The 15,258-nt window shown below is 44.7% G+C and overlaps 1 protein-coding gene across 6 annotated transcripts in view; it reads left to right on the forward strand.

Moving 5' to 3' along the window:
* The window catches only part of NRG2 (neuregulin 2), a 249,421-nt gene that overhangs the window by 45,107 nt on the left and 189,056 nt on the right, over nt 1-15,258 (forward strand). For 2 of the 6 annotated variants that reach the window (XR_011505800.1, XM_044780741.2), the window contains exon 1: nt 12,245-13,290. Coding sequence is in view for 5 of the 6 variants with exons in the window: in XM_044780741.2 (XP_044636676.1) it covers nt 12,597-13,290 (694 nt within the window). In the remaining variant the exon portion in view is untranslated. Of the gene's footprint in view, nt 1-9,397; nt 9,523-12,244; nt 13,291-15,258 lie in introns of those variants that run through there. The other 4 variants (XM_070517291.1, XM_070517290.1, XM_044780744.2 and 1 more) reach the window with 4 other exon arrangements.

Below are 15,258 nucleotides of genomic sequence, written 5' to 3' on the forward strand. Positions count from 1 at the left end.
ATTTAATAAAACAAGACACAAAGTAATCAATTCCCCCTCCTCTAAATCTCTGGTCTAGTAAGAAAATTAATGAAAGCTAAGAGTTACTATAATTTTTCTTTTTTTTAAGATTTTATTTTTTCCTTTTTCTCCCCAAAGCCCCCCGGTACATAGTTGTGTATTCTTCGTTGTGGGTTCTTCTAGTTGTGGCATGTGGGACGCTGCCTCAGCGTGGTCTGATGAGCAGTGCCATGTGCGTGCCCAGGATTCAAACTAACGAAACACTGGGCCGCCTGCAGCGGAGCGCGCGAACTTAACCAATCGGCCACGGGGCCAGCCCCAAGAGTTACTGTAATTTTGTTTAACTTTCTCTCTCCCCTCTTTTCATTTCTATCACATATTTAGTGCTCCATAGATAGTCCTATTTAGTTGATAGTCCTATTTAATTGTTTCACGTAAGAATATCTTATCTTCCCACGCTAGTTACACTCTGCTTGCCCCCACCCATTTCCGTCCCCAGATTCACTCTCCACCCTTCCCTGTCCAGCTCTGAACCCTGGAGCACTGACCTCTGTGGGTGACATCACCTGGGTTCCCTCACCCTCTGGCTTCCAGTGGGTTCAGCAGAAGTTGGCATGGGGATAGGAGGAAGGGTAGGAGGAAAGAGAGTGGGGTATTTCTTCTCCCCACTTTCTCCCTATTTTGGTGCCATGTTCTTGCAGTAGCTGCCCAACAGCCCCTCCTACATGGCTCTAGCACTCACTGGGCCTCTGTAACACTTTCTTCACCTTGTCCCTGCATGTCTGGGGAAGGGAAGGCTTAGCAAACTCCTGCTAGTCCCTGGGAGCTTCTACATATCTGTTGTTTCCTTTAACTCTGCTCACATCTTTGTAAATAGTCCCATTAATAAATTATTTTCAGTAAACTGTTTTGAGTAGAATATTGTTTCCTGCGTGGGACCCTGCCTTGATATATTGCCCCTCTAGCCACTTTCAACTTTCTTACAGGCAAGGAAGAGACCTAGACTTCTAAATAGGTATAAAATTGAATAAGCCTCAGGTAGATTGTCTCACAAATTGGATCATGAGATTTTATCACTCTGTTTCCAACACTGTTCAGGGGAGAGAGACTCTTAATGTGACAGACATGTGTACCCTGTTATATGTATCAGAGGCAGTTTATCAGGCTTTTTTACAGCTTGAATGAAATGACCTCAAGATCATTCATTCCCTTTGCCCTGAGACTCTAATCATCAAGCAATCTTGTGATTCTTAAATTGGCTTCCTAGGTAACTTGATCCAGAGAAAGGGGTACCTTGGAGAGTGGACACCAACATTGCAGACCCTGAAAAAGTGAAGCCTTCTCTTATGTTAATCAGATTGATATTTTTAAAGAAAGAAAAGAAAAAGAACATAGTTTTCTATCTTCCCGCTGCCATAGGCATACTGCCTTTTTTTTCTTGCTTGCTTGCATTTCTCAAATATGTATATATATATATTTTTGCTTATTGTTTTTTTCTTATTGTTTCAGCTTTGTGTTAAGATGAAGATCCCTGTTACCCAGATTTGTAAACTAATTTGTATCTCTACGCTGATATTGTATCCACATGCTGTCTTCTTTCCTTCCTATAATAGAAGGATCACTTTTCCTGTCAAAGAGCAGCCCCTCTCTCTGCGCTCTTGTACACAACTTCTCTGTCTTCTGAAGTGTTTTCCTCTTCAATTATCCCCTTTCTTCCACAACAATTTGTTCCTTCTTGTTGGAACATTCCCATTAGCATACAAGCATGCTCTAACATCTCCTGTTTTGGTAGAAACCCTTCCTTCACTCCACATCCACCTCTAACTAATGCTTCATTTCTCTGCTCATCTGCATAGCAAAACGTTTTGAAAAAGTTGTTTATATTAGCTGTCACCACTTCCTTATCTTTCATTGACTACATTCTGGCTTCCTTCCAGGAAGCCATCACTCCACTGAAACAGCCTTAGTCAAGGTCATCAGTGACCTCCATGTTGCTGAATTCTATTGCTCTTTCTCATCTTACTCAGCTTCTTATAAACATTGGACACAGTTGACCAGTCTGTTTTTAAAATACTTTCTTCTCTTGGCTTCCATGGCACCATTCTCTCAGTCTCCTTTCCTGACTCCTCCTCCTCTATTTAACCTGTAAATGTTGGTTTGCCCCAGGGCTAAGTTCTAGACATGCACCATTCACGTGTGCCTGTTGAGACTTGAAATGTGGCTAGTGTGAAATGAGATATACTGTAAGCAGAAAATATACTCTGAATTTCAAAGACTTAGTATGAAAAAAGAATATAAAATATCTCAATAATTTTTATGATTACATATTGAAATAATATTTTGGATATATTGGGCTATTAAAATTAATTCTCCTGTTTCTTTTTACTTTTTTAATATAGCTACTAGAAAATTCAAAATTATGTATGTGCCTCACATGTATTTCTATTGGACAGTGCTGTTCTAGATTCTCTTCCCTTTCAACTTTCTCTTTCCATCATCTTATCTAGTTCCATAGCTTTAAATTCCATCTATATGTTGACTTCTAAATTTAGACCTCTAACTCTGACCTTTCATTTGAAGTCCAGACTTACACATCCAGTTGGTATTTGAATTCTCACTTGAACGTCTAACAGGTATCTCAGTATTAATATGCCAAAAATAGAATTTTCTATTTTCTCCAGTCCCATTATGTTACTTGCTAAATTTCCCATCTCAATCCACGGTGCCATCATCTATCATCTATCCAGTTGCTCAAGCCCAAAATTGAGTAATCCTTGGTCACTCTATTTTCCTTACCCACTTCATCCAATCTTCTAGCGAATCTTGTTGGTTCCATCTTCACATTATATTTCTAATTCCATCCATTTTTCTTCATCTCCACTGCAACTACCCAAGTCTAAGCCACTTCCTACCAAGGCTACTGCAACAGCTTCCTGACTGCTCTCTTCCCTTCCACTCTTGCACCATTACAGACTCTGCTCCATATCTCAGAATGATCTCTTTTAAATGTAAACCAGATCATGTCATTCCCCTACTTAAACCCTTTATGACTTCCCATTAGAATAGAATCCAAACCTACCATAGCTTGCAAAGCCCAGCATAAGTCTGATCCCTACTTATCTCCCTAACCTCATTCCATGCCACTCTTTCCCCTTGTTAAAACAGTCTCCAACCTCGCTGGCCTTCCTTCTGTGTTTGATGATGTCAGGTTTGTTATTGCCTCAGGCCATAAATTGGTATGGCCATCTTCCCTCCACCTCAAAGGCTCTGCTCCCAGAGTTTTGTATGAGTGACTCTTCTTCATCCTTCAGATCTCAGCTCAAATCTTGCCTCCTTAGAGAGTCCATCCTTGCAGGAGGCATTCTGTCCTAGTCACTTTCAATCTAATCCTACTCACACACTCTCTTTCTTCTTTCCTCTTTTCTTTCTCTTAATGAAATATTTTATTTATTTATCTACTTTTTAGTGTCTGTCTCCTTTTAAGAGTGTAAGTTCTTCAAGAGCAGGAACTTCGTGTATCATATTTGCACCTGCATTCTCAGCATCTGGTATAAAGCTTGGGTCAGAGTGGGGATTAAAAATAGTTTTGAGGGGCTGGCCCTGTGGCCAAGTGGTTGAGTTCATGCGTTCCGCTTCAGAGGCCCAGGGTTTCACCAGTTCAGATCCTGGGCGTGGACATGGCACCGCTCATCAAGCCATGTTGAGGCGGCATCCCACATGCCACAACTAGAGGCACTCACAACTAGAATATACAACTACGTACTGGGGGGATTTGGGGAGAAAAAGCAGAAAAAAATAGTTTTGAATGATAAATTGCAAGATAAATATTAACCAAATGCATTTTTTTAAGTAGACGTTTTAGTGAGGAAGATTGGCCCTGAGCTAACATCTGTTGCCGATCTTCCTCTTTTTTTTTCCTCCCTAAAGCCCTAGTTGTATATTCTAGTTGTAGGTCATTCTAGTTCTGCTATGTGGGATGCTGCCATAGCATGGCTTGATGAGCGGTGCTTGGTCTGTGCCCAGGATTGGAATGATGAACCCTGAGCCGCTGAAGCAGAGCTCATGAACTTAACCACTCAGCCATGGGGCCAGCCCCTCAAATAGATTTTTCTTTTTTTGAGAGACGATTAGCCCTGAGCTAACCACTGCCAATCCTCCTCTTTTTGCTGAGGAAGACCGGCCCTGAGCCAACATCCATGCCCATCTTCCTCTACTTTATACGTGGGACGCCTACCACAGCATGGCTTTTGCCAGGCAATACCATGTCCACACCTGGGACCCGAACCGGCAAACCCCAGGCCACTGAGAAGAGGAACGTGTGAACTTAACCGCTGCACCACCGGGCCAGCCCCTAGATTTCTTAAAAGAAAGAGTAAGGGGCTGCCCTGTGGCTGAGTGGTTATCTCTGTGTGCTTGGCTTCAGTGGCCCAGGGTTTCACTGGTTGGATCCTGGGCACGGACCTAACACTACTCATCAACCAGTGCTGAGGTGGCATCCCACATAGCAGAGCCAGAAGGACATACAAATAGAATATACAATGATGTACTGGGGGGGGTTGGGGGAGAAGAAAAAAATAAGAGAAAAAATGAATAAAAACAGTTTTGGAAAAAATAAATTCATTTTGGAATGCATAATATGGAATGTTTTAGAAACTAAGGCATAATTTAAGGAGTTACGCATTAGGCTTTCATAGATATTAATCCCCTAGTGTGATTGAGTTTGTCATGTTCAGCAAATATTGAGGATCTAGCATTTGCAGAGCATACTCTCTGCCCTCAGAATCGGGAGAGCTGAGAGAACAGTGGGGCACTGAGCCTGAGAGACAAAGGGAAGGGATGACATTAAAGGAGAAAAGTGTGGGGATGGGGTGGGAGGGGGTCCAGGGCAGGTGCTAGCCAACAGATAAGAGCTCCTGACTCTAATTTTGCCCAGATTTTAGCTCTGGCAGGAACCATGGCTATTATTTCTGTAGCATCTTGGTCAGTATGCATAGTAGGTTTTCAGTAAATGCTTTTTGGTAGAATGAATAAATTTATGAATTGTAAAGAAAACTCAGGAAAAGTAAAGTCTTAAAATTTCTGACCTTGGCTGATATTGGAAGTGTCTAAGAAGCAAATGAAAAAGAATGCACATGAACTGGAATTTATGAGGTAGAAACAAGGTTGAATTGGACACTCAAAGGTACACTAGCCTGAGGATTTGGGAATAAGAGAATAGCAATTTCTTCTCATCCTGCTTCACGCCCCCAGAGTTGAATCAACCTCAGAGTTCCTGTTGACCTCAGGAGAGGATTCCAAATACACAAATCAGGAAAACAGAGGGAGGAAAATATTTGAATGTTAAACAGCAAAAACATTCAGCTTGAGGACATCTCATTTTTTTCTCAGTCCAAATTAGATGTACTATGACATGTAAAAGAAAACTAATGATGGTGTAAAGCACAAATGTATTATCTGATTGTGATAATACAGGACAGATACATCTGTGTCCAGACTGTACTTCTGCTGTGCTCTATTTTAGGGAGCTCCTGGATTTGAATCTAAAAGTGATATCTGGAAAAGAGATAATAATTTGTGCTCACATAGCACTTTTCATCCGAAAGTCTCAAAGCACTTTACAAAGAAATAAGTATTATTCTCCCAGATGGAACAACTCAGACAGAGGGACTGCTGCCCTTTTCAGCAAATTGGAGAGTGGAGGCCCTCAGACTCCTGATGTAGCCCCAGGCTGTAAATTATTGAATCATGTCCTCTCTTGATCGGGAGCTGGGACTACCAATGATGTGACTTTTTTAAAAAAATATAAAGCAGAACATCAGGCTCTACTCTTAAGAATTTTAGCGAGTTCAAAACATATAGAAATGGGTGGTTTTAAAACTGCTGAATTTGGGGTAAAGTATGGCTACTTAAAATAGTAAAAGTGGTTATTCTAGTCAAACTAATAATAGCTAATGTGCTGAGCATTATTCTAAATGGGGTATATATATTATTTTAGACTCGCAACAATTTTAATGAGTAATGGGTAAAATTTACCCATTTTGCAGTTGAGGAAACCAAGGCTCCGAGAAGTTAAGTAACTAGGCCAAAACATCAGTTAAGTAAGTGGCAGAGCTGGAATTGAGACGTAGGCAGTCTGAGTCCACTGCACACACTGTTAGCCAGTTACTCTGTGCCAAATACTGTGAAGCATTTTTTGTGAATTATCTCACTGAATCCTCACAAAATCCCTAAGAGGTAGATATATTATTATCCTATTAAGGGAGGAAACTAAGGCTTGGAAAGGTGAAGTGACTTACCCCAGTTCACATTCCAATCCGGTAGGAGTGGAGCCAGGATTTTGAAACACAGACCAAGGAGCACTAGTCAAGGAGTCAGGGTTTTAGTACTGTTTCTGCCACTAACTCGGCTGTATGACCTTCAGCAAATCAAATAATCCCTATGGTCTCTGTGTCTTCCTCTGCGGAGGGAGGACATCGGGCTACATTGATGCTCAAGTCCTTCTCGGTGCTAATATTCTCAGATTCTCAATATCTGTTTTCTATTTAGTCCCTTGTTTGAAAGTCCTTGGAGGAAAAGAAATTAACCACACAGAACCTGAGAGTGACTCTGGAAGCCAAATTTAGAAACCAGATCTCAAAAGGAGAAAAAAGAGGTTTATAAAATGTCTTTCTTTAGAAAATGAGACCATCCTGCAAAGTGTTAGGCTTGATTCGTGAGACTCAGTGACCACATAAAGGCCATATACGTCTCCTCAACCAGCCAGTTTTCCTGGATGTAGTAAGTCGTGTCACCTGGTTCAGTGACCATTTCTGGCCACTGAATTGGCTAAAGCTGGAGGAAGCCCATCTTGTGTGGGAGGGAATCTGGGAGAAGAAGCCAGGCTCTTCATGTGGGTGTTCTATCCTGAATTCAGAATGTCTATACCATTCTGTCTACTTCTGTTTTTGTTCTCAGTGATGATTATATAGTGACACAGCCCACTGCTACCATGAACTAGTTTTTTCATAACTTTGTGGGGAGCCATGGTGTAGTGAACAAGTCTGGCTTCCATACTGCTGTGTGGTTCTGTTCAAAAGCGTGAGCTTGATCCAAAAGAAATGAAATCACTATCTTGAAGAGATAGCTGCACGCCCATGTTCATTGCAGCATTATTCACAATAGCCAAGGGGGAGGAAACTAGGGCTTAGAAAGGTGAAGTGACTTCCCCAAGCTCACAATCCAATCTGCTAGGGGTGAAGCCAGGACTTTGAAACATAGACCAAAGAGCACTAGTCAAGGAGTCAGGGTATTAGCACTATTTCTGCCACTAACTCGGCTATATGACCTTGAGCAAATCAAATAATCTCTATGGTCTCTGTGTCTTCCTCTGTGAAAGGAAACAACCTGTGTCCATCAATGGATGAATGGATAAAGATGTGGTGTGTGTGTGTGTGCATGTGTGTATATATACAGATACATATATATAATATAATATAGTGTAACATAATATAATATAATGGAATATTATTCAGCCTTAAAAAAGAAGGAAATCGTGCCATTTGCAACAACGTGGATGAATCTGGGGGGCATTATGCTAAGTGAAATAAGCCAGTCAGCGGAAGACAAATACTGCATGGTATCATTTGTATGTGGACTCTAAAAAAAAGTCAGACTCATAGAAACAGAATAGAATGGTGGTTGTCAAGGGCTGGGGTGTGCGGAAAGGGGGAGAGGTTGGTAAAACGGTACAAACTTTCAGTTATAAAATGAATAAGTTTTTAGGATCTAATGTATAACATGGTGACTATAGTTGATAACAATTATTGTATGATTGAAATTTGCTAAGAGAGTAGAACTTGTGTTCTCACCAAAAAAACGAATGGTAAATATATGAGGTGATGGATGTGTTAATTAACTCAATTGTAGGAATCCTTTCACAATGTATACGTATATCAAATTATCACCTTGTAAACTTTAAATATATCACAATTTTGTCAATTATGCCTCAATAAAGTGGAAAAAATAAAGAAATAAAGAAAAGTGGGGCCAGCCCGGTGGTGCAGTTGTTAAGTTCTTGTGCTCTGCTTTGGCAGCCCCTGGGATCCCGGGTGCAGACTTACGCACCACTTATCAAGCCATGCTGCGGCAGGTGTCCTGCATATAAAGTAAAGGAAGATGGGCACGGATGTTAGCTCAGAGACACTCTTCCTCAAAAAAAAAAAAAAAAGAAGAAAGAAAGAAAGAAAGAAAGAAAAGAGAAAAAAAAGAAAACAAAAAATACCTCCAAAAGTGTGAACTTGAGTTTGTGATAAATTTTGGCCCTATCAGTAGCTTTGAGTCTTGGGAAAGTCACTTAAATCCTCTCAGTGTCTCAATTTTATTAATCTTTTTATAAAATAATGCTTATACCGCTTGCTCTCCAGTGTTATAAGTTTCCAGTAGTCTGACATTGGTGGAAGTAGTTTGGAGAGATTAGAGACCTCTCAGATGACAATGAAAGCAAGGCAGAGAGACGCCTCTCGCTCAGAGAGACATGGTGGTGGGGGTCGCACACAGCGCGTGTTTCAGCAGTGGGCAAGGCTGGATGGGAATCCCAACTCTGCCTGGCATTAGGGCAAGTTATTAAACCTCTGTTAAGTCTCTTCAATTTGTAAAATGCAAAGTTGTTGAGGCATGGAAATATAAACATGAAGCTCCTAACCAACAATAGGCCATTAATAAACGGTACTTATTTTTATTATCAATTATTGAATTATGATGAAGAGTTAGCAGGTTCAGAATATCAAGCTTTATTTTCTAAGATACGCATATTAATTCACTTTGATCCCCAGGAAAAAGCCAAGATAGAATTGAGGCCTGTCCTTCTAGGAAACCTAATACTCTGCTCTTCTATACTCAACGGCTGAGGCTAATTCTGGAAGTTTATCCTCATACACATCACACCTTGCGGAAATCTGGACAGGTACCTCTCTTCCCTTTAGAAGTCTCTGCCTAAGTCCCCACCTTCTGTGGCCACAGGGATTCTGATAGATTGTTGGGATCTCAAAACTTACCTTTGCATTCTAAAGAGGATAAAATTATAGTGCAATAATTCCCAACCCTTTTTAGCATGAGAATCTCATTTTAAGGCAAAAAAATTTCAAGGAATCCCACATAATAATAGTTCTATTTTAAGTAGCTTTTGATTGAGAAAATACACGATAAAAATTTTAGCAACAGTAAAAAGTTAGAGGATCTTGTCTTGAAATTGTTTTTTGAATAGGTAATATATGAACCTGATACAAAATTCACAAGGTACAAAAGGGAATACCATGAAAAGTATCCTTCTTGCACACCATTCTTCAGTCACCCAATGTCCTTCCCAGAGCCAGCTACTGTTTCAGTTTCTTCTATGTCCTTTCAAAGGTGATCTATGCTATACAAATCTTTACATATTTATTCTTTAAAACAAGACTAAATGGTAGCATATCTTACCACTCTTCTTCACCTTGCTTCACTCGTCTTCATACGTAACAATGTCTTGTTATACTTTAAAATGGCTGTGTGAAAAAAAGAGGGAGAATATGTATTTTAATTCATCACAATGGCATCTACTCTTGAAAAATTGCATTGCATTTTTTATTATACAGAAAGTCGTAGGGTGCAATAACTACACAGCACTTAGAGATTCACAGCTCTTAGACTTGGAACCATTGGTATAAGTAAAATATCAGTAATATTCAGCATTAATTTTGGCCCTTACTCTGCACCAGGCATTGTTCTAAGCCCTTTACTCTTATTATCTCACATAATCCACATCCTTCAAATCCTTTCAGTCTCAGCCTAAATGTTATCTCCTCAGAGAAGCTTTCCCTTATCCAAGTAGACCTACCCTCTCCCTTTCCCATTATTCTCTATCATTTCATCCTGTTTCTTTCCTTCAGGACACACATCACTATAAGTAATTAGTTACCTAATCATCTACTTGTTTACTGTTGTCTCCCAAACTAGATTATGAGCTTGGGGAACAAGGACAGTGTCCGGTTGGTTCACTATACTATACCCAGTGACCAGTATCAGGTCCTCGGTGCTTGGCACAGAGGAGCCATTCAACTGGATATTTATTGAATAAAGACATAATGAGCAAGAAACAACTTTATGAGGTCAACACTATTACTATCTCCATTATACAGATGAGGAAATTAAGGCCTAGAGAGGAAAATAGACTCATCCCATAGTTAGTGAGGTACAAAATTGGTTTGAGACCCAGCTCTGCTTGACCCCAGAACACAAGCCCTTCACCTCTACTCTGGTCTCAAACAGGGTACTGAATACAGCTCTGGCTGTGTGTGATCTTGAGTAAGTCCTTTCTCCTCCCCGGGACTGTTTCTTCTATTGAAAAATGAGAGGGTGGAGTTAGCAGTTTTCCTTATAGAGATGTTCTGTGATATATGAGATCTGTGATCTATGAAAATTAAAAGGGGGACATTACAGGGGTTAACAAGATTGGCTTGATGCCTTTAAGAAATCTGATTTTCAGTTCTTTTCTTCCTCCCATTCTTCCTTCAGTGAAGATTTGCTGATCTTTATTCTATGCCAGGCATAGTGTTGGATGGCTCTTTGGATAGCGATCTAAAGACTAATAGACATAGTCCCTGCTGTTAAGGTATCTGATCTGATGGGTCTAATGCAGACCCATTAACTGCTGCTTGAGGTGCAGTATAGGTCAGTGCCATAATAGTAATATGTACGAGAAACATGGTAACACAGATGAGGATGGATTGATTCCATCGTGTATGAGTACGGTCGTGGGGATGGAGGTGGATGTGTAGGGAGGGCTGAGGTGGGCCTTGGGGAAAGAATAGTTTTCCAGATGGACAAGATGGAGATGAGGCTTCTTGGACATAAGAGACATGTGCAGAAGCACAGCAAACAGCACAATGTGCTGAGGATTGCTAGGGTAGGTGGCTGGCTCCCAGAGTAGGGAGGTGGTTAGGTAGAGGGAGCGTTTGAAGAGTCATGCTGAAGAGTTTGGACTTTACTCCTGAGTGCAGTGGCATGTCCAGATCATATTTAAATTTTATTTTTAGAACGATCACTCTCGCAGTGGTAAGACTGGAGGAGGGTGATGAGACGAAAGGTGTGGAGACCAGTTAGGAGGCTTTGCAGTAGCCCAGGTGAGAGATGATGAGCACCTGGACCTAAGGTATTCACAGCAGAGCCGGAGAGGAGCTAGATAAATTGGAGCTGTTTTAAAAGGTAGAGCCAAAGGACTTGGTGACTGATCAGATGAGGAAGAATAAGATGATACTAAGGGATTTATTGGAATGGATTGGTGGCTGAGTATAAAATGCTGCCATTAATAATTACAGGGAATTTGGAGAGAGGTGGGAGAAATAATGCTGTTGGCTTTGGATATGTTAAGTTTGAGGTCTGGCTCGCTCCTTCCTTTCCAGAATAGCTGTCCTATCCTAAATCAGACATTCTTGGGCCAGTTTCCTGCCAGGCCCAGTCAGGGATAAAATTCTCCAAGACCTCAGAGGAATGCCTGAGCATTCCCTCAAGGATACAAACTGGGTATTGAAAACTCGCCGGCTGGATCCTTACTGATAGGAGAAGAAGGGACTGAACTTGCTTTTCAAAATCAGACGCTGGCTCCACTGCCAAACTCTCCTGCCTCTTGACTTTAAAAAAGAAACCATTTCCTATGGAGAAGCCTCTGGCCCTGACAGGCTCTGGATCTCAGGTTGGCTCTCAAGTAGCCCTCACATCCCTCAGGGAGCGCCTTTTTTAAAAATGAGGTTGTATGTATAGCGTACAGCGTGGTCCCGCCTGGCGGCTGCAGAAAACCCAGAGTCTTGGGGACTGCCAACCACCACCCCTGGTTAGGTGTCCTTAACGCCCAGACAAGACTCCATGTGGCCCCAACTCTTTCTAAAATGACGGGGCTGGGATCCTCCCCGACCTCAATTCGAATCGCCAGTGCTCACCAGGTGGTGGCAGGGACGAGCACGTGGGCTCGATTAGTGGCTGGCCTCTAGGGTCCTCTCAGGGAAGGGGACAATCCAGGAGGTAGGAGGCTAGCCCACCATCCCGGCAGTGGCAATCTCCCTGGCTGCTACAGCCGACGGCCAAAGACAAGGGCACACCCTTTGTCCCACTCCCACGTTCATAGGACAGTGCCAGAATCCGTTTTCTACTCCGCCCTCTCGTCACGCACTACCCCACTGTCATGCCGATAAATCCCAAGAGCAAAGGGTAGCGCGATTCCTCCCGCGCCCCTGCGGGCCCTGAAGCTGGGTACTAGAGCAGTGCAGTCCCAAGCTTCCCCTGCAGAAGCCGCGCTCCTCACTCGGTCCGGGGGTAGAGGGGGCGCGAGAGAGCAAGTGGGCGGGCGTCCCATCCTCCGCATCCTCCTCCAGGTCCAGGCGCCCGGGGTGGGAGCGCTGCGCGCCGCCGCGCTGCGCATCGCGGCCCACTTGCCGCCTGCCCCCTGCCCTGGCTGGGCCACCTCCCTGGACTGCGGGTGGAGGGCTTCGAGGCGCTAACGTTACGCTGTTTCCGGTTTTCCAGCGGGCTGTTTCCCCTCCCAAGGCGGCGGCGGCGGAGCGGCGGAGCCCCCCAAATGGCCTGGCCAGATGCGGCAGGTTTGCTGCTCAGCGCTGTCGCCGCCGCCACTGGAGAAGGCTCCGTGCAGCAGCTACAGCGACAGCAGCAGCAGCAGCAGCAGCAGCAGCAGCAGCGAGAGGAGCAGCAGCAGCAGCGAGAGCAGCAGCAGCAGGAGCAGCAGCAGCAGCATCTCCCGTCCCGCTGCGCCCCCAGAGCCGCGGCCGCCGCAACAGCCGCAGCCCCGCAGCCCCGCAGCCCGGAGAGCCGCCGCCCGCTCGCGAGCCGCAGCCGCCGGCGGCATGAGGCGCGACCCGGCCCCCGGCTTCTCCATGCTGCTCTTCGGTGTGTCGCTCGCCTGCTACTCGCCTAGCCTCAAGTCGGTGCAGGACCAGGCGTACAAGGCACCCGTGGTGGTGGAGGGCAAGGTACAGGGGCTGGCCCCAGCCGGCGGCTCCAGCTCCAACAGCACCCGCGAGCCGCCCGCCTCGGGTCGGGTGGCGCTGGTGAAGGTGCTGGACAAGTGGCCGCTCCGGAGCGGGGGGCTGCAGCGCGAGCAGGTGATCAGCGTGGGCTCCTGCGCGCCGCTTGAAAGGAACCAGCGCTACATCTTTTTCCTGGAACCCACGGAGCAGCCCTTAGTCTTTAAGACGGCCTTTGCACCCCTCGATACCAACGGCAAAAACCTCAAGAAAGAGGTGGGCAAGATCCTGTGCACTGACTGCGGTGAGTCGCCCCCTCCCTCTGCTAGAGAGAAAGGGGGGAGGGGCGAGGTAGTGGAGAATGGGGGTGGGGCGGGGAGGTGCTGCAGGTGCCCAGGCCTGGCAGCGCCCGGCCGCTGGGGGGGGGGGGGGGGGCGCCCCTGGGCAGGGCGCCTGGCACGGCTGAGTGAGGGGGTTGGTGTTGGGGAGAAGGAGGATCAGCATCAAAGTGTGCCAGGGGTGGGGGGCGGCGGGAGGCGCCAGCTTGTGCCAGCAGGGATCTGCGGCTGATGTATGGCATGTGGGGCTGGAAGGCTGCCATCATAGCCCAGTAGCGGCAGGAAAAACGAAGAGGTCCGGGTGGTGCTGGCCCGAGGCTCAGTGAGTCAGGAGTGACCCTCGGAGGCCTTGCCCGCTCTGCTCCCGCGGGCCTGCCTTGCCCAGGCTGGCAGGGTCTGCAGAAGCAGCTGGGCAGACTCCCAGGCTGTGAAGGCCTCCGCTCACAAGTTCTCCTGGGGAATAATGGCCCCCGCCCCCTCCTTCCTCTCCTGGGCTCCCAGCTATGCTCATCCAAACCGCTGGCGCAGGCAGAGTTGGACTTTTTCTGCTACTGTTTTCCGTCCTCCATGTGGCTGGGATTTTTTCTCCACGGTGATTGCCTGTCTTTGCTAAGCGGGCAGCACAGTCTTCTCTTAACCTCCGGGGCTAGCAAGCAGACACCTCTTTGGGCTGTTTCTGGGAGATCTTACTAGGTCTGTTGATTGTGATGACGATGAAATAGAGTAACTTACTTCTGCTGAATGCTGTAAGTTCAGCTCTGACATCTTACTGGCAGGACGGATTGACTGCATCTCTCATCTTCATGATGTTGAGTGCTGCACGGGAATGCAGGTGATTAGAAACAAAACGCTGAAATCTGTAGATCTGTGCAGCTGGGAATGGAGGTCTCTCGCACGTCAAAAGTCAAAATGTCAGTTTGAGTTTTTTCTTCTTGTCCCTGAATCCGGTGCTTACTTCTCAGTAAGATATTTCAAACGAAATTGTCCCCATACTGAAGTATTTGGTTTAGCTTGTCGTGCTTATTCATATTGGGGTTTCATTTTGTTCCAACTAAGGCTGAATTTGGTGCTCATGGTGTGACTCTGAGCTGTGTAATCACTGAATTGTGTCTGATGTCCTCGACTATCACAGAAGTTGGTGTGTTTACCGGTTTACCAACTGATTCTAGGTAGTGTAGACAGGCTTTGAGTAGTGTAGACAGGCTTTGAGTAGAAAAGAATGTGTAACCGCTCATGGGAAGTTTTGCTGCCCTCATCTTTCTAGATCAATGCCTTTGATTTTTGGAAGCTTCCCTTCTCCTACCTCCCCCTGACCCCTGTCCTTCAAGAGACAAATTTTAGTTTAATGGTGGGAGTATATCTAGGCATAATGTTAAGCTGTGATCATTTTAATCAGAAGAATCCTGCAGTGTCTTAATAAGGAGGGCAAAAACTTTGTGATAACAGCAGTTTCTCTCCCTGACATCGTTCCAAGGAGTATTGTTGACTGCTCTTTAATGTTGGTTTTATGCTCTGAAATGTTTTATGGTGACAAGCTGAGACCAGTTAAGAATTTCTAATTTTTTATTCTATTACGTATTTTATCTGAGATCCCTTGGGGAGCTGTGGAACTGTATTGTGCAGAGAGAAATAGATAGTAAAAACATTGATTGAACCTTGTCCAAGGACAGCGTCTGTTTTGGTTTTCGGTGAGTTACTCCTGAATATGCACAGTACACATCGCCACATAATCCCTAGTCTGGTCCATTGAGACCCACTCTCATTGTCGGATAATCCCCTCTCCTCCTCCTCCTCTTTTTCCCCTCCCCCCCCATCTATTATACCTTGTTTGTTTTAGTGAGCGTTTAAGAGTTTACTAGTTGAATGTGGAGATCATGAAAGATTTGGGGGTCAGAAATATAGTCTGGTTTTAGGTTCTGGTCGTCTCATATTAT

Source organism: Equus asinus, chromosome 9, assembly GCF_041296235.1.
Source record: "Equus asinus isolate D_3611 breed Donkey chromosome 9, EquAss-T2T_v2, whole genome shotgun sequence".
NCBI classification, from domain to species: Eukaryota; Metazoa; Chordata; class Mammalia; order Perissodactyla; family Equidae; genus Equus; species Equus asinus.